The 20,328-nt window shown below is 40.4% G+C and overlaps 1 protein-coding gene across 1 annotated transcript in view; it reads right to left on the reverse strand.

Moving 5' to 3' along the window:
- Positions 1-858: 858 nt before the first annotated feature.
- LOC130550666 (centrosomal protein of 112 kDa-like) overlaps positions 859-20,328 on the reverse strand; it is a gene marked incomplete at its 3' end in the record, with an annotated part of 28,083 nt that continues 8,613 nt past the window's right edge. Inside the window, exons 2-5 of the mRNA XM_057328169.1 lie at positions 11,799-11,934; positions 8,814-8,921; positions 4,782-5,072; positions 859-1,156 (exon numbers count right to left, since the gene is read on the reverse strand). Coding sequence (XP_057184152.1) covers positions 859-1,156; positions 4,782-5,072; positions 8,814-8,921; positions 11,799-11,934 — 833 coding nt within the window. The remainder of the gene's footprint in view (positions 1,157-4,781; positions 5,073-8,813; positions 8,922-11,798; positions 11,935-20,328) is intronic.

Here is a 20,328-nt window from a genome sequence, read left to right on the forward strand (position 1 = left end):
ACTGTTCTAGTTCAAATATAACAATTACCGGGCTTCGAAACCTCGATCGGTCCGGCATGGGAGACGAGCGCTCTAATGAGGCGACAAGCATTCGTTTCTTTGCAATTGCATTCCGCATGAGCTCCGGTCCACCGATAGCTCCAAATGGCCATCCGCGCCTGTTTCTGTGCGCAAAAATTTCATCAACTGTCATGTATTTATCACTATCTGTGGAGAAGCCCTTCCCCCACATATATACCGCATATAGTGCATTTCACATAAAATATAATTTTTAGTTATCGGAATATGTATTTTTGCAACTCCTGGTAAGTGTTCTGCTTTTTCTTCATTTATCCATCATCTTATCATCATGTGCCATGAACAACTCTCTCTGAAGATAGAAACACACCAGGAGCTGTCATGAATAATTAGGAGTAATGTCTTCTCATTGAAAAAGAAAACACAGTCTCATGAATAATTATGAGACACTGACGCGTCATCGATGTACCACTAGGGCTGTCACGATTATTAAATAATCAAGTGACAAGCAGAGCGGGACGTGGCCTGTGAGGGAACGGCACAACAGCTGCACGTTGCACCGATCTCGCATCTCTCACGGAGGAGCTCCGGAAGCATAAAAGGAGGAGCGACAGCAGTGAAGGACGAGAGAGAACCAGGCCTGAATTTTATGTTATGTTTTATTATGTTTGTGTGGCCGGCAGTCGACTGTGAGGGAGCTGTCGGCCCTTTACTTTCGTTTTGTTGTTTGTTTATTTTATTAAATGTTTGTTATCACTCGCCGGTTCCCGCCTCCTTCTTCCCGTTTACTTCGAACTTTGTTACATTGGTGCCGAAACCCGGGAGGAAGGAGGGACATGCTGTCGGAGAGCCCTCGCTGCCGAGGCTGATCGCGGTGCTGAAGAGGTTGGGCAGCATGGAAGAGTGAAGACCACGAGTGGTGGTGCTGGAGCAAGTATGCATCGGGTGGGACGGAGAGCTCTTCGTCGCCGTTGGCCTTGGGGCATAGCCTGCTGCCGTCCACCGTGAAGGGGACTCGCTGCCGGCTGCCCTCAGCCGGAGGAACCATAGCCGGCAGCCAGGGGTGGAGGAGGATCGAGCCGTACACCGAGTGTCCAGTACCATCGCATGGCACCGCGAGGAAGAGCTTCTCAGCTGGCTGAGGACGGAGCGGCAGTGTGTCTGGGAACCAGACCAAGATTGTTTTTTTCTCTCTCCCTCTCTCGTCCTTGTGCTTCCGTCTTGTCTGTCCTTACCCCCAGGTGCTGCGGCCGCCGAGACTGGCCCTGGGGGGAGTAGAGTGCAGTCTCAGGGGTACCCCCCGGCCTGCGAGGGGAGATGGGGGTATGTGACAAGCAGAGCGGGACGAGGGCCGTGAGGGAACGGCACGAGGCACCGGTCTTGCATCTCTCACGGAGGAGCTCCGGAAGCATGAAAGGAGGAGCGACAGCAGTGAAGGACGAGAGAGAACCAGGTCTGGATTTTATGTTATGTTTTATTATGTTTATGTTTTTATTATGCGCTGTCGGCCCTTTACATTCGCTTTGTTGTTTGTTTATTTTATTAAAAGTTTGTTATCGTTAGCCAGTTACCGCCTCCTTCTTCCCGTTTACTTCAAACTTTGTTACAAATCGTCTCATCGCGATTGTTTGACCTCATCGCGATGGTTTCAGATCATCGCAATTGTTGCACATCTCTATAGAAGACACTAAGGGGAGCTGTAGTGTCTGCATATTGCATATTTTAGTGTATATATTGTAACTAAAGCATGGTAATACTTGTAAAATGTACCACCAGAACACAATCACTTTAAAAAGAACTAAAGCATATACCATAAAAATAACCTGCAGTACAATTTAATATTATTTAAGCTTATCTCAGTGTGAAAACCAGTCTACCAAAATTTCATTAACAAAGAAGTAAAACTTTAGTCTTTAGTCTGGAACAGTATGGAAGCAGTTTAATGGTGGCTTCAATTCACTCCTGATCAATTTACTTAATTTTCAAGTAGGAAAAAAAAAATATATATATATATGCCGGTTGTTAAGCCTAAACCTTAAATTTATGATGACCCAATTTTTTCTGATGTATTTCCAAGAAAAAAAAAAACAATAACAATATTCAGAACAATATGATCATTCAAGGCTGAATCAAAAATGTATGAGAATTAAATGTCAAAGATCTAAAACAGACAATTAATCGTCAGAATCATCAAAGCCCTAAAACAGACAATTAATCATCATAATCGCAATGATTTATTAGACAATTAATCGTCAGCAAAATTTCATAATCATGGCAGCCCTATGTACCACGTCACAACCTGCGACGTTGGCCAGATGAGGATTTTAAACCCGGAAGGCAAAAAAGCGCAAAAAAAGCACAAAATTAACTAGTTTTCTCTACTGTAATAACTTGCAGTTGCTAATTTTGTTTTCTATGATGTGCAACACAACCAACTTTGTTAACATCTAAATAAATGTTGTTTAGTGTTTCGTGACGCTTTAACGAGACTTGTTAAATCGATACAAAATGATCCTAAATATTCTCAAATGTATTGGCCCTGGATTATTACTTTAATGCAGATGAATTAAAGAAGTAGTTCACCTTCACAATGAAAAATTTGTCATCAATGACTACGATTACATGCACTCTCATAATGCAATTATATCAGGATTTTGGCAATACTGCGATTACAACGCAATCATTCGATTTAAAGAATGCAATTAAGATCATAATCGCAGTAAGCATAAACGAAGTAACATATGTGGCGTACGCCGGTTTTAATCGCAATATGAAGGCATGTAAACACCTCAATCGCATTTATGCTGCTCTGATCAAGGTGCGCATGTGCTTCTGTCACGCACCTTAAGCGCAAATTGATGATAAACATGACAGTCTGAAGTCTAACCGTCAACACAACTCGCTGTCAGCAGTCTCTGCCCCTTACCTTCATACAGAAACAGCGCGAAAGTGATGAGCGTACACCACCGTGTCGAGACATTTTCCATCATATTTCTATATTAATCCCGGTGACAAATAACCATCAAATACGTCCATTTTTAGGTTTTACATTTGACGCGATTCACGTAAATGTATTAAAACAATAACAAGTAACACACACCTACTGTACCTGAGAGCATCGTTTGTATTCTGTATAATAGCAAATAATCAGACTGATAAAACTTTCATAAACGGGAGCAAAGAGGTGTTCTCATGTCATGTCAACTTGTTACTGCGATTAAGTCCTTATTTGTAAACATAGCCATTGACATTTCAAACCTGTATGACTTCCACAGAACACAAGATATTTTGAAGAATGTAGTTAACTGCCCCCCATTCACTTGCATAGGTTACAACAGAAGTGAATGGGGGGGGGGAGGGGGGGATTTGTTCTGTTACCAACATTTTTCTAAATATTTTATTTTGTGTTCTACAGAAGAAAGCAAGTCATACAGGTTGGAAATGATGACATAATTTTCATTTTGAAGGTGAACTACTCCTTTAAGTACTTGAACATCTGAAACAGTTTTGAGTGCTCATAACTAACTTTCAACTTTGGGTGTTAGATTCTGGCCTTATATTGATGTGGTATTTTGAAACATGAAATAAAGCTTTTTGACTCTTATGCTTATAAACAGGAAATCATGCATCAAAACAAGAGGAAAAAAACACCTAAAAGCATCACTTTTACAGAAATATGTCATTACAGCATATAACAATGTTGACATCTATATTTTATAAAATGATGGACTATTATTATATGTAAGACAAAACCTTCTCCACGCACCAGCCAATTGCTCAATACGTGATGGAGGACATGACCAATCAGTGAAAACCAGTGGATGAAGACCAATGGAAGGCCTGTGATTTTCTTACAGCAGCGGCTCCTGAGATGTGACCCCTCAACAACACTGGCTGAGACTCATGGGGTGAATGATCCATTCATAACCCTATAACCTTAACCCAACTTATTATGTACGTTATGAACTACAACACATTTTTCTCTGAAACATGCAATTATATACAATGTCAAGTCTCAATGGACAGAAACAGAACTTATTTCATTACTAAGAGAAACATTTTTTTTTTACTTTAGTTATAACCCATTAGAATCATTAAATAGCATAGATTTACGGACTTCAAATTGAACCAACGGAACGTAGAGGTAAACTGAAATTCATCGTAGCTCATCCTGCACCATCAAATAACTCAGCTTTCTTCTATTGCTAGGAGCCAATCAACATGGTTCAGACATGCTGACAATTGACATTTAATCTTAGGCTTTAAAAAGTCCATCATCCGGCTTGCCGCAGGGATTTCACGATAGCGGTGTGGACAGGAAAGCAGCAGACAGGCACTTGGCACACCAGGCACCGGAAACCCACTGATGACCAAAATGGAGCTCATTCATACCATCTAAATGACATATTGTATGCCTGTTGTAGCTATTTGAGATATTAGAGGAAAGGAACCCAGGAAAAGAAGAATGCACCCTTGGTGTGTAAGAAAAGGCCACACTGACATTGGGCTGATAAATGTACCACCTCCATACGACAACCTGTTGTCTCAGCCGCTGGGGATATTTTCACGTTTTCAATTAAAAAACGTTGCGATAAAAATCATGCACAAAAAAGTTTGTGCCATAGCGTGTTTCATTGCTTTTATTTACACCGAACGTATGACGACAGTTTTGCAAAAAAGTACAATAACAATTATATGTAACTCTATGTATTTTTAAATGCTTTCAAAACGATATTCCATTGAAGAGCATAAAAAAGGACAACATAGCCAAATTCACAGCAAAAAGTGATAAAAAGAACAAATGGTAGCATTATCATAATACCAAAACAAAATGGTGACAGAAAGCAGCGGAAAGGAAGAGACCCCCCTACCTGAGCGTCGCGCTTCCTCAATTCTTGGGTTTGCGTTTGCTGCTGGACCATGGCGGCCCTCGTCTGCTTCTCCAAACTGCCAATTTCCCACTGGTGGTCCTGGACCAGGCTGTCCTTCTCAGCATTGTGCGTCTGGAGTAGGTGCGTTCGCTCCTGTTCATGCTGCAGTTTCAGTTCCACGATCTGATTGGACAATAAGGAGCAAGAATTCATCAGTGGAACATCCCTGTCGTCATGACAACTCGCGCATTGCTCAGCGAAGAGAAAAGTTCACGCTTTGCCTCACAACACGAAAATTTCACGTCACTATGACCTCACGGGGTGTTCCCATATATTTAGCACAATTAAGTCGAGCTCGCTGGCCTTTCTTCCCTCAGAAGAGAAGTGTGGCATATAGGCCAGTTCATACAATGTAGCGCTAGTGCACATTAAAGTCCACTACATCATCACACGCTGCATGAAGAAAGACGAGGGAGCGAGGAAATAACACAAGAAAATAAACTCGACCAAGAAATACCATTTATTCCAAAAAAGAATATACTGTCATGGTGAATACACAGCAACCTTGATCACCTACTACTTCGGCTTCAAAAAAATTCCAAAGCACCAGCATCCCTGTTAACTCTTATTCAGAAGAAATGTGCTCGGCATTGAAAGCAAGAGGACGAGGAAAACTCTGAAAAAACACAAAAGCGCACAGCGGCATTCTCTCGATGTCTTGCACCTGCTGTGCGGCGAGCCCAGCCTGGCGATGACATGCAGCCACGGCGGTTCCCAGGGTCCGTTCCCACTTTCCTCCGGATGGGAGATGGTGACCTTGGCTCAGTCGGCCCCCGTCTCCCAGTTAGCCTGCCGTGAGAGGCCTGATCCCTTCAGTTTTCAAGCTAATCCTCCCACATTGTGCGGCTCGGCACCCTACCTGGCCTGCCAGCTAGAGGCTGCTATGGTGCTATTGAGTGCAGGTGATGAATGGGATTTGTGCTCGATTCCCCAGCCAATCAGGCACAAGGCCACAAAAGATGCTTCAAACAGCCACTTGGCGCAAGACATTCCAATTTTGGTGGAGTTTGAGGAGCTAAAATGCAGTAAGAAGATTGCATATCTTCAAGCTTTGACGTTGACTGAACTAAGACATTGGATGCAAACCAAGACCTCTAACAGGGTGAAACTGAACAGCCAACGGAAAAGAGCCTCAACGTATTGGTCAGGGACTGGTTTGAAAAATTTCTTCGTATAATGCACCATTAATATTCCAGAACACAGCTATACCTATTCAAGAATTCACTTCTCAAAGCCGCCAGATATTTAACATATACATGTCAGGACAGACGATCGGAGATTACCTTCAGTTTAAACCCCAGTCTATGGATCGCTCTGCAGGGTTAAGCTCGTCCCACAGAAATTGTCGGACAAGGAGCCTTGGTGTGTAAAAAAAATTCGACGCAGGGTGAAAATCCATGGCGAAATATACGGCGATATGACAGTGGGGAAGCGAAGGGTGGGGGAGAGGTTGAAAACATTGTAACGTCACAGAATGGACTGCTGGGTGCCGGCCTCTTAAAGTGGCAGCGCTGAATGGCTGCTGTCAGTGGACAGATGTGATTAGCGCCCCCTCCTACAGCACTGGTGCTGAGGTCACGGGGCGGTGGGTGACTGAAGACGGCTCCCCGGGGTAATGCTGCTCTCTCAGACAGCAGAGACGCTTGGCGGCACTCAGTAGGAGTTCAGTTTGAAGAAATAGGCATGGAGGAAAATACAATCCATTATTCTGTGAACAGACACTCTGAGAATCGACATGTTTGTGAGCGAGAAACAAACAGTGCGAGAGCGAGAAACATAGAAGGCTACAATAACTACTTCTTCTTCTGCAGGGTCTTCTCAGATATGAACTCAGCGAGCAAGTTTGACGTCGTAATGTCGAGGAGGTCAAAAGAAAAAGCAACAGTCTATATAAATGCACTCTATTAAAGTGCTATTTACAAGGGTCCCTGGAGAATGTTTCTTTGTGTCCACATGAATGGCTGAAAGTGACCACTCATAATACCAACACTAAACATAAAACAACTCAGACTTTCCAGAAAATAAGCTAAGGGGTCAGACCTGGTTTCAGAAGTATTTAATAGATTACTAATATATTAACAGTTGTGATTAATTTTGTAACTAATCGAATGAATCAATGTATTTTGGTAATATTTTCACTCATCTGCCAAAGGATTTGAATGTCAATGTGACATTGCAGATTGAACTGAAATACTCGAGATATTATTACAGAGGGTTTGTTACCTTGACAACCATATCTATCATGAATACAAATTTATTGTAAAGTCTAATATTCGATCTAGCGATATGATCACAAAACCAAAGCAATTTATTATAACTGACATCAGCTAAGACCAGATGTCCAACTGATGTTCTGGGGAGAGGGAAATACTGTAAGAGTTATGTGCCAAGTCAATAATTCCAGTGGTTTAGATTTCGAACTGTTTAGAAATTGGTTAAAAACATTTTTTTTTACAAATTCCTGTTGTTCTCCTATTATGGGTCATGCTGTCTACTGACTATACTGCAAGTAATCTTTGACAAATGGGAGTGTTGAATTAGTTCAAATACTAAACATTAAACAGAAATATTAAGAAGACGTGCAGGATGATGAGAGTGTAAAGAAACTTAACAGTATTACGTGGCCTATGAAAGAAATGGCCCATTTACAAAGTCATGCAACATAAAAAAAGTTGATCTACCTTGGAAAGTTATCCAATATGTAGAACAAAATATTCTAAAGAGCATATAAAATACTTACAATCACTATATACATGGACTATATTTTATACTTTCAGAACATTTTAGACGTCTTCATTTTAGACTTGTCTTTTTTAACAATACTTGTCTTGTATACACTGGTATTTCTCTTCAGAAAATGCAAATCTAGTCTGCAAAATGTTAGCTATTGCAAAAAAGTAGTGAGATAAAACTATGATGTGAACAGTGGTCACTGTCAAAAAAATAGCAATAAAGAGAACACATTCCTGTCAGTCAATGAAAATAAATGTATCTCTCAAAAGGTAACTTCTTATCAGCTGACGGTATGTCGATTAAATTTAGAACCAATTATATTTTGAATCAGAAGAAACTAAATGCAATGACACGATAAGAAAACACATCGGACTGTATAAATATAAATTTGATTTTGCGATAGCTCATCCAATCAAAAGAGAGATGATGTTGACTGACTATGACCTTCAGTGGAAAAAAAAAACATTAAGGCCTGAGTAATTGAGTGCGTTTACTTGCACAGTCTTACTCCAATTATGCTTAATAAGCTGATAATGTAAAGCTTAAAACACGTAATACGTTTTTCTTTTATTGGGGAAAGCTCATAGACGGCGTAAGCGAAACCCGTTTACTCCCATTTCGCGCTACATGTAACCGCCTTAACTGGTTTTCTCTCAGTTTTGTTTATGTGCACACGTCAAACGAAGTCCCAAACAAAAATAACAGTAAAATAATGCATAAAAATCCTCTCTCGAATCATGCAGTTGATGTAGAAACGGCAAACCGAAAAACTATTGTTGCATATGCAGGTACTGCAGACATGAGAAGAGATATAGAAATACAGCTTCTGACCGATTTCCCGCGCCATTTTTAATTACTAGACAGACTATCGATGGTGACGTCACTGCGCGCGAAGAACCTGGCAAGTCTCAAACTTCCATGTAAACGTGGTTTTCTGCGTAGCCGGTTTATTGATATGCATGTAAACACGTGAAAACAGGTTTCTTTTATAAGATGATTTTTAATAGATATCCGTTTATTTCGTGCATGTAAATCAATGATTCGTTCAACTACTCTCTTCTTTTAAAAACACTTATTGAGGCTTAATGTGATGTAATAGAATGTAATCAGAAGCAAAACTGAGATGTCGACCTGCTGCTCGTATCTCTGCTGAAGCTCCTCCAACTGGTAACTGAACTCTCTGAACTGTTTCTCTCTCAGTGATTTAGAGCGAATCAGATCGGCCTCCACTTTCTCCATCTGAAAACACAAAACAGAGTGAATAAACAACTAAAGGGTATGACGGTAAACTGGTTTGATCTTACATTTCTAGTGGGATACAGTGATAACAGAGAAGGTAACAGCATTTTCTTCACTTATTATTCCAGATAATGGAAGGAATACACTACAAAACTTTTGCTCAGATTTTTGCCCAGATTTTCAGTCTGGACTTGTTGCAGAAAGTCTTCAGATTTTATCATGTATTGTTTTCTATGCAAACGTTCAAAAAGTCTGCAAGTGTATGATGTCTAGTTTTTTAAAAATCTGTTCAGATTTTAAGTCTTGTAGTGTATTCCAGCCTTAAGGGGCACGAGATTGGGTGGATATTGAAGTTATGACATTTTTACACAAAACTAGATTAAAAATCCGAAGTAAACATTCTTTTTGAGATTCCAATCATGCAATTATTTATGCAACACAATAAGATGATTTACTGTTGAAATACAGTAGAGCTCTGCTGCAAAACACTAGTTAGTTGTCCCGCCGTCTACTTTCTAAATAGGACGGCATACTGTAGAAAGGGACTGATCTGAAATGCTCGACAGACGCAAACGTTCAAAACTAATTCCAGTTTAATGCTAATGTTGTTAAGACGACACAATTCTTTAATAAGCATTACACACAAATAGTTTTTATTGATATTTCCCATAACCATATTTGATTTTTATTTATTTTTGTTTGAAAGCATGAAAATCCTGTTTATAAGTGTTGCTTTTGTTTTGGAACCACGCTAGTATATACTACACATTATGTAATAAGCATTCAAGTGTCAGGGCACTATACTGTACATTCATCTGGCTGTAGTCGGACCACAACATGTCCAGCACCCACTGCTGAGAGAACTTGTGCAGCTACAAATAGACCAATGCAAATGAACAAAAAGAGTTGGGAGGAAGGGGGTGGCAGGAGAGAAGTGCTGGACACTTTGATGTGGGCTGAATCCTGGACAAATGAAGATCGCTGGAGACACAGGGAGGAAAGAGGAAGAGAAAGGTGAATCAGAGAGAATCTGAGCAGGATGTGGGCAGCAGTCTCTCAGCGTTGAGTCCCGAGGATCTTCTCGCCCACAACTACGTGACCATTAGCACACACACACACACAGTGGCCAGGGGAACATCATGTGTTCAAGTGACATCACACAACTGAATCTCAGTGATTTTCTAGATTTTGATAAAGGCATGATCTTTTAAAAATGCAACGTATCTTTTATTCTGAAAGAATGTTTCTCATTGGTTCACATGAGTGAAACTATTCTAACTGACTGCAGCACTGACAACCTCAAAAATATTCCATTAACCAAGAGCATTTACTGCGTGGTTTTATTTTGGCTTTAAAAGTGAGGTCCAATTGTTTGCATGTTAACATGCTGGCTGTAATCCCATCTTAATATGTCATCTATAACAGCGAACAGTAACATCGGCTCATGAATTTGTTTGTTTGACCAATGGCAGATGGGAAGAGTGTTCAGTAAACCTACTTGAAAACGGTCATTATTTCCGCGGTTTTGTTTGGTGACGTTGATGTAACACACTTTGGTTTTGAGGGAACGTTTTTAGGCCAGCTCTCTCTGCTAGCTGTAAATTCAGTGGAATGACATGAGAGGATGTTATTCTACATTCCCTCTAGTCTCATAAGAATACTGATGACGGGACTCCTCCAGCAGCGTGTCAGGACAGGACCGTTCAATATCACGCTCGTGATAGGACAGATGCTTCGACATCACAAAAGCCTCAGTTTGTTAATGTTTCCAACCCTCCAAGCCATGCGTCCATTAGCAGAGAAGGATAGAAAACTTTGAAAACAGTTTTTACTGTTTACATGCAAAAAGTCCATTGTGATTGCACAGTAGTTTTGAAAGAAGCCGTTTTGAGAACAGAATAAGCTAGGTAACAGCAGTGGGAAGGTTTGGATCTGCACACATTGGACGCAGCTGTGGCAGTGAATCCGGGTGGCGCCGCTGTAACATCTGTGCACAGGATGTGTGACTGCAGTCGTGTGCATTGTGTTCATGTGGTGGGCTGGCACAGGGGCCAGGACAGCGCTGTTATGATGGAAAGCGTGAATGTATGCACGTGTCGGAATGAGTAACTCTCCCCTATGACTAACACTGAGATCTGTTTGATCATCTTATACCAGAGTATGTATGTGATGAAGTATAACGCTGCTATTAAGTCATGCTAAGAGAATTAATGAAGGTTAAAGGTAATGTTAGGGGCAAACAGGATCGAGGTGGAATCGAAAGTGCATCGGTGCTCGAGCACCACATCGAGTGCTTACCACCAAGTCATGGCTGCCTGAAATGTGAATTTTTGTCTCTCAGCCATATGGGAGAATGCACTGATATCCTGTGAGACAGGGCAAACACGATTTATGATCCAGACTCAATGATGACAACGGTGTCTGGAACAATCCACGCATTCAATTTCTCCTCAACTCAGCCTCACAGAGAGAAAGTCTTGTTAACAAAACACCTTATGACAAACATCAACCAATTTTGTTTCATCATTAATCATGCTCGCGCTTCAGGTTGGTAGTCCAAAGCACTGTAGCTAACCTGTACTACCTGTTTTTCCCACCAGAGCCTTGCTTTCGATTCCAACGTGATTTCGACCGTTTCAAGCGAAAACTGCATCGAAAGACTCCCGTGGGACCCACCGTGATGTGTTTAGAGTCAATCATTAAAAAACAGCTTGTTCATCTCGGTAAAATGGCTATGACAACAAAGAGTGTGAAATTAATCCATTTATGAGCCATTGGTTTTTGACTGATTCAAGTGTTATAGGGACCCGCTATGTAAAAGCATGCTTGCATCCTCACCGGTTGTCAGCATCACGTTTAAGTGCCCTCGGTACTCACCTGTTGTTTCATATCAGCGTATGTCTTCTGTGCACTGAGCTCCACCTGCTTCTTAAAGTTCTCCAGAGCAGACTCAGCCTGCTGGGCTTGCTGCCTCTGACTTTCCCGAAGGCGAACCAGCTTTTCCTCTTTATCCCTATAACACGACAAACACACAAACTGGGTCAACCTGGACATATGTGTGTATATACATGAACTTTCATTGCACGGTCACCGAACACCGTGCAAAGAAAGGTATGTAAAAGCACTCAACTGCATGACGTAGACTTGTAAACGAACGGTACTGTTTAGCGTGTTGACAAAACGTTTATATGCATAAAACTGAAAATCTGAGCAAAATCTGAGCAAAAGTCTTGTAGTGTATTTTAGCCTTAACAAGTAGGAACTTGTTAAGGCTAAAATACACTACAAGACTTTTGCTCAGATTTTGCTCAGATTTTCAGTCTGGTCTTGTTGCAGAAAATCTGTGCCAGTCTGCAGATTCGATCAGTTAGTGTGTTTCTATCTGAAACTTTCAAAAAGTCTGCAAGTGTATGATGCCTAGTTTTAAAAGAATCTGTTCAGATTTTAAAAGTCTTGTAGTGTATTCCAGCCATAAGTCGCTTTGGATAAAAGCGTCTGCCAAATGAATAAATGTGAATGAAATGATGTTGTCCTTCACACCTAGTTTCATCAGCTGATTGGAGAAGTGTATTATGTCAAGAAGAAAAAATAGCACCCATCACAGCATTTCTAAACCAAAAAAACAGCATTTCTGACAACAACAGTAACACACAAGAGCTAAAAGAGCTGTCAGACGCGAGACAGAGTCCTACAAAGAGCCTGTCAACATGCTTTCAAAGCTAACAACTGCATGTGCGCGTGGCACCTTCAAATGAATGTAATGTGGTCATTTAATTAAGAGGACAATTTATTAAGGTCAGTGAAACTAAACATTAGTGCTTATTTCAACACATTCACCAGCACATGCAGATAGCCAAGCACAACCAGGACAGAATCAAATGTAATGAGATACCAAGTCTGCCTTAATTCATATAATAATCATTACAAACATATGAAAATGTGTTTATGTATATGTAAGTGTATATTATGAAAGCAAACAAGTGCAATGTTTAAAAAAATCTTGAAAATGACAAAATATAACTAAAGCAGCAATCTGTAATTTTTGTCTCTATATCGCCATCTCTGTTTAAAACGCAGAGCTTACTTTACACTGGGTTCCAAATTATTATGCAAATGATATCTTTCTCTGGTTTTCCTAATTTGTCGATGCAAATGACAGTCAGTATAATTTTCAAGTAATCAACAGTTAGGGTACATTTGGAATTTTATTGAACAAACCTCCCACTGACAACAGTATTTATTTAAAAAATGAAAAACTCAAAATGCACTGTTCCAAATTATTATGCACAACAGAGTTTGAAAACATTTCATAGGTTGTAAAAAACTGAAAATGGTCATTTGTTGAATTTGCAGCATTAGGAGGTCATATTTACTGAAATCAAAAGCTATTTCAATCAAAAACATCCTAACAGGGCAAGTTACATGTTAACATAGGACCCCTTCTTTGATATCACCTTCACAATTCTTGCATCCATTGAACTTGTGAGTTTTTGGATAGTTTCTGATTGAATTTCTTTGCAGGATGTCAGAATAGCCTCCCAGAGCTGCTGTTTTGATGCTAACTGCCTCCCACCATCATAGATCTTTCGCTTGAGGATGCTCCAAAGGTTCTCAATAGGGTTGAGGTCAGGGGAGGATGGTGGCCACACCATGAGTTTCTCTCCTTTTATGCCCATAGCAGCCAATGACACAGAGGTATTCTTTGCAGCATGAGATGGTGCATTGTCATGCATGAAGATGATTTTGCTACGGAAGGCATGGTTCTTCTTTTTGTACCATGGAAGAAAGTGCTCAGTCAGAAACTCTACATACCTTGCAGAGTTCATTTTCACACCTTCAGGGACCCTAAAGGGGCCCACCAGCTGTCTCCCCATGATTCCAGCCCAAAACATGACTCCGCCACCTCCTTGCTGACGTCGCAGCCTTGTTGGGACATGGTGGCCATCCACCAACCATCCACTACTCCATCCATCTGGACCATCCAGGGTTGCACGGCACTCATCAGTAAACAAGACTGTTTGAAAATTAGTCTTCATGTATGTGTGGGCCCACTGCAACCGTTTCTGCTTGTGAGCATTGGTTAGGGGTGGCCGAATAGTAGGTTTATGCACAACTGCAAGCATCTGGAGGATCCTACACCTTGAGGTTTTCGGGACTCCCGAGGCACCAGCAGCTTCAAATACCTGTTTGCTGCTTTGCAATGGCATTTTTGCAGCTGCTCTCTTAATCCGATGAATTTGTCTGGAAGAAACCTTCCTCATTCTGCCTTTATCTGCACGAACCCTTCTGTGCTCTGAATCAGCCACAAATCTCTTCACAGTACGATGATCTCGCTTAAGTTTTCGTGAAATATCTAATGTTTTCATACCTTGTCCAAGACATTGCACTATTTGACGCTTTTCGGCAGCAGACAGATCCTTTTTCTTTCCCATATTGCTTGAAACCTGTGGCCTGCTTAATAATGTGGAACGTCCTTCTTAAGTAGTTTTCCTTTAATTGGGCTCACCTGGCAAACTACTTATCACAGGTGTCTGAGATTGATTTCAGTGATCCAAAGAGCACTGAGACACAATACCATCCATAAGTTTAATTGAACAATATAAAATTAAATGTTTACGACACTTAAATCCAATTTGCATAATAATTTGGAACGCAGTGTACATGCATACAATTTCTTATAAAATCAGATTTTTGTTTTATTTTAACCAGAAGTCATGGATTTACAGTATATTAATCTTTTATGGAAAATATAAAATATATAAAAACCCTTTATGATTAAAGAAAATTAAACAAAGAAACTAGAAAAATGTCTAGTTTACTAATCAAAAACAAGTCAGTTTGTACAACATATCAAATTGTTTTTATCTGAAACACAAGATGTTGTTTGGAACATTCTCAGACCAACATGGGCAACAGAAATACTGCACTTGGTACAGTTGCCAATGTCAATCTTTATCAGCACACCAGAAGCACGCTCCTTCTTTAGTTATCCTCTAACGTAACATGCACATAATAAAGCCGGCATAACAATATGAGGACGTTACAAACAAAACAAATGCACAAAAAAGTTGGGGACATCTTATTTTCTCCTTCTTTTCCTATGGCCTCTTTTCTGTGTAATTTTGGTCTCTCTCATGTTTGACATCAAAAGATCTAGAAATTGTTTCTCCCTGACTGTTGTGTAGTCTGTAATTATTAATCTGTCTTGCAACATGAATGCCTTTAGGGCAGAGCACACACAAAAGAGTATTCTGCTCATCTCTCATGTGGAGAACCAGCACACAGAAAACACAGCGGAAGAAAAAACAAGAAAGAAACAAGCCACAAAAATTGCTCACTCTTAACATTTTGATGTTAGTTAGTTGCTGGAGTAGAGGGTTAGTTAGTGGTACATCATGTACATCAGACTGCAGCTGTGTAACAAAACCTAGTGAGCCGTCCTTACAAGGTAGCACCCTATTCATGGAAATTCAAAACTGTGCGACTTGGACTCCACATGGGCAGAAATTCACAATACATGTGACCTTATCTTGGTGCTGATGCGTCACAATATCCTGCACACCATCACACCACAACCACCTGCCTGAAACGTTAGAGGCAGAATGGAATGGTGTTCACCTGAATATCACAGCAGAAATGGAGACTTATCCGACCAGACTACATTCTTCCAATCTCCAACGCTGGAGAGCCTGTACCCACTGTCAACTTACTTTCTATATCCATTTATTTATTTATTTTCCGACCATTTTCTGTAAAGCTAGAGATACTTTTGTGTAAAAATCCCAACAGATCAGCAGACCAGGTGTTTCTGAAATACGTATACAAGGAGCCCATAAGGCACCAGCACCCATGTCACGTTCAAAGTGAATAAAATCATGGTTTGAATTTCAGCAGATTCCAGTTTTTGGCACATGATTAGATATTTGTGATAAATATATACTGTAGCGCACATAAATGAATAATATAATCAGAGCATCCCAGTGTTACTCACTTGCTACTGTATACACAGAGTATGAGCGAATGTTTCAACAACTTTGATTGTGTGTAGTTTGTTGTAATGTAAAAGCTTCATATTACTGGGGCTAGGTACTAGGGCTGTTCACAATAACGTTATTTAATATCAATTTTGTAGGTCTAGAGTGGGATTTATAGCGGCCTTTAGCAGTGACTTTGAGAATTGCAACCAATCTCTCAGTCCTCCGCTCACCCCTCCCTTTCGAAACACGACGGTGGCCACCACAGTACAAAAAGATGTTGTCGGCTGAGACAGCGTGTATTCTCATGTTGATGCAGGGAAGAGATCATACGGGCATTAGAAAGACTGTAGAAAGAGCGATGTCTTATTTATTACATAAAATAACGGGTCTGTGGATTTTAAGTATAAAAAGAAGGATAAAAGTCAGGACCTGCGTTAATATTATAAATACTTTCCAGCAGAGAGACGTTGGAGAGAAAGATCGTCTAAAAATCACCCCCGAGGAGGTTGCTTTGATTTGGATCAGTATGTGAGTAACATTGGTCTTTCTGTCTGTTAGAACCAAGATATGTTGTTGTTGTTGTAATATTAGCTGTGTAACGGAGCAGTTTTGAACGCCATTGTTTATCTGGAACCAGTGTGCTGCTTGTATATACTGTCGTCTTGGCTTAATTTGCATTATTATTTGCGTGGTCTAAGCTATGACTATGCTAAGCATTTCATGCTTGCATTGCACAGCATGTTTGAGGGCAGAGCTAGCTAACAGTAAATAGCAACGCTGTTAAAGGCATTTGATCTGACAGCAAGATATCAGTTAGGAGTAAGTTAGTAGACATTTTTCCCCCCTTTGTAAAGTCAGGGACAACCGGACTACGTACCGCAGGGTAGAGGGAGAGGAAACGAGCTTTGTAGAGCTGTTTGTCCGTTTGTATATACAAATTGTATATTATATTGCATTTCTGTCAATAGATCCTCCTAAAAATCCCACATTGCTCCTTTAATACCAGTAATGTTGTGAAAAAAACATGTTTCATGTTTTTTTTTTTTTTTTTGGTGTAGGAAGGCAGACAGAGAGTTTGTAACCATTGTGGCTCTGAAGGCAAAAAGTTAAACAGGTGCCATACCGCCATTTACTATGTTGTAGTGTCAACCAGATACATAATAATCAGATGTTATTATCAATATTTCAAGACCCCTAGATTTGGTTTATAATAATAATATTTAAAAAAACTTTTTGTCAAAAGTTTAAAAGTGTTGACAAATCCTTCAAAGTCAGCCATTCACACAGAGGCTTGTTACTTTAGAAAGTATTTTGAAAACTGCCACGTTCAGATAACACAGCCTTCAAGGCAGGGTTTTAATCTATAAATAATGTCTGAACGTTTATGAATTTCTCTAGAATGGAACGGTTACTCACATTCTAGAGCATCCCTAGGTGCTTACCGCTACGAGAACACAAGGGGTTACTGTGGGAGGAGCAGACAGTCCGTCACCATCCATCAGACGGGTGAGATGAGAGGGCAGAGCGAGGACGGACAAATAAAGAAACAAGACAGGGAAAGGGGAACAGCAGCTCAGCGGAGGCTGTCGGCTTTTGCTGGGGTTTGTGCTCGGAGGAGAATGGACTCAAATTAAAGATGTGCCGTCAAACCAGAGGAAATCCTTCTTATCCTGCACTCTTAAAGGGGATTTTTTGGGGAAAAGCACAAGGAAGGGACTTAAGGAAAGGGTGACTAACCACAAGTCAGACAGGAGGGTCAATTTTCCAAACCTCCTTAACCGCAGGTCTCCTCCAGTGTGGAGAGCAGGATGCTTCAATGGGGTGCTTGCACTGTAAATACGACTGGAGATGCTGCTAAATCAAACGCTCTGGTCACCCAGACGCACCCATTCATTTTCATTCGGCCCTTTTCAATCTGTCAGACGGCTTTGGCACTCGCAGCCACACAGAACATGAGCTCATATCAAATAAGCAGAACATGTTGACACACATGGATTAGTATGTCTATACTAATCCATATACAGTAGGACAACAAATGAATAAACTGTGCAGGTTGTACATCATATTATGCTAGCTCATGAGCCAAGAGTGCTGAGAATGATCCGGTAAATTACAATACATCAATAAAATAAGATCTCAGTAAGGTTGAGCGACATAAATAGCTTGACTGTTTCAACAGAAATAACAAAACATTATTCAAAATGCACTAATAAAGTACAACATCTAAAAAAGAGCACAATATCCAATAGGTTTTTAATCTAGGAAATTAAAAATGATAATGAAAAGTAAAAAATAAATAAAACAGTACACACATATCGACAAACCCTAGATGAGCGATGCTGTCTGTCGAAAGAACTATACTAACTCTAGATGATTTTAATCAAGCCTCTTCATATCAGATTCACATTTGGCCCACAGCATGCCACCATCTCTGTATGTCAGCTACAAACACACACACACACGCACGCACATATAGGCACGTATGGATTCCAGGTGGATTACACTTCTCCACACCAGTGTGAAGGCAAAGGCGGTCCACTCCATGAGCTCATCAAGTCGGAATGATAACACATCCAGCAACACATCAAAGCTGGGGCCCGATAAAGAGGCAACACATTAACCCTTTAGAGCCTGAAGGGAAAATATGTTGTTTTCACACATTTTGTTCTTTTGACTGTCAAATTCTAACACAATGTCCTATCATCATGTGCAAGCTACCGTTTTTTTTTCGGTCTTTCAATAAAATAAGGGCATTTACTATTACTGTATGTTGTGAGTTTGTAAATAGAATTTAAATAGACAAAAATAAAAAAACGTAAATACATTTTTACTGATTTTTATTCAGACATTCTCAAAAAACTAAAGAACGAAAGAATCTAGCACTTCAGACATGAAGAATATACTGTAGTACATGCAAAAAAGCCTTTTTTGACACCAGTTCTCTGGGCGTTTTTTTGCACTTTTCACTCCACTCACTCAAATGAATACAAACACACACGCATACACACAAATACACATGCTTCAACATTATGCATGCATGCACACACACATGCACGCACACAAACACACTCAGATATACACATGCACTGCGCACATACACGCATATAAGAGCACACACGCATGCATACAAATCCAAGCATGTGCATGAAGGCATACGCACACAACACAAGATATGTGAAACTGGTATTTTGAAACACTAAGTCTAAGCCTATTTTACAGACATTTCTCATGAGACAACATTTACCCCTCCACGTCTGAATCGACACCCACAGCATATTCTGAATATGCAGACTCCGGGTCAGAAGAGTCTCGCACACCGTCCGTTTCATGATCAAAAAGCATCTCAATCACCTCTGATGCTGTATATTTCCTCTTCGCCATGTTTCCTTTGCCTATTTTGTATGTATTGCAAGTGATTACCGCAATACATACATGTTCAAAACGCTCAATTTGTCTACTTTTAGGAGCAATTTGAATGTTTTTGATAGCATAAATGGTTGAAGAGTTACGGTTAAATGAATACCGCTTGGTAAAATGCGTTGGCGACGACGCATCCGGCTTTAAAGGGTTAAAGGCAAAGAGAAAATGCAAAGCTGAAATTTTCAGCGCCCTCAAAAGAGGAGTCCCTCATTCCTGTGTCCCCAGAGAGCCCGAGACACTGCAGTTAGAACCCAGCGCAGCCTCACAGACTTTACGACTGACATGCAACTACATGACAGTCAAAAATAACAGCAGCCGTCTTAGCACCCTGTGCTCACAGTACAATATTCAGTCTGAGGTTGAAGAGATGAATCGAGGCCAGATATGAAACTGAAATATGGATTTTATACAGCACTTTATGAAAACTGCAATAGGGTGAAAAGAGCTCAATGGCCGGTTGTGTCAGAGATTCTTACCACCGTTAAATTTGACAAGCGTTTTGCTTTGTCTGAATGCTTCAATGATCAGAAATGGTCTGGCAAAGGTTTATTATGAGGTTGGTGTGGACCACCAGGGGCGTGTGCTGCTGTGTGACCCTTGGGTGGGATTACACTCAAGGACTCCCCTAAATCAATGTCATTTTCAGTGCAAAACACATATGCAATGACACATGCCATAAGACACTGTGCAGCGATTATTCAAAGATGCGGTTAGCATTCGACCAAACAACATCTGCATCACTTTAAAACCTGCAGAGGAAATTCCAAACATGGGGAATGAGTTTTTAGCTTGGAATGAGCTCGGCCTACAATTTAAAGAGCCAGTTCCTCTGATTTTCTAAAATCATCTTTATTGCAGTGTGTAACGTAGCTTTCCTTCATGTTAATGATCTGCAAAGTTGTTATTCATAAAAGTCCATGATGAACAAAGAAATTGCATCTCAAAATAAAGAGACGACTCTGAATTACCAGGACGAGTCGTTATTTTTTCCAAGCTCAGGCCTGTAATTT

The sequence above is a fragment of the Triplophysa rosa genome, unplaced genomic scaffold (assembly GCF_024868665.1).
Source record: "Triplophysa rosa unplaced genomic scaffold, Trosa_1v2 scaffold392_ERROPOS45786, whole genome shotgun sequence".
NCBI lineage: Eukaryota > Metazoa > Chordata > Actinopteri > Cypriniformes > Nemacheilidae > Triplophysa > Triplophysa rosa.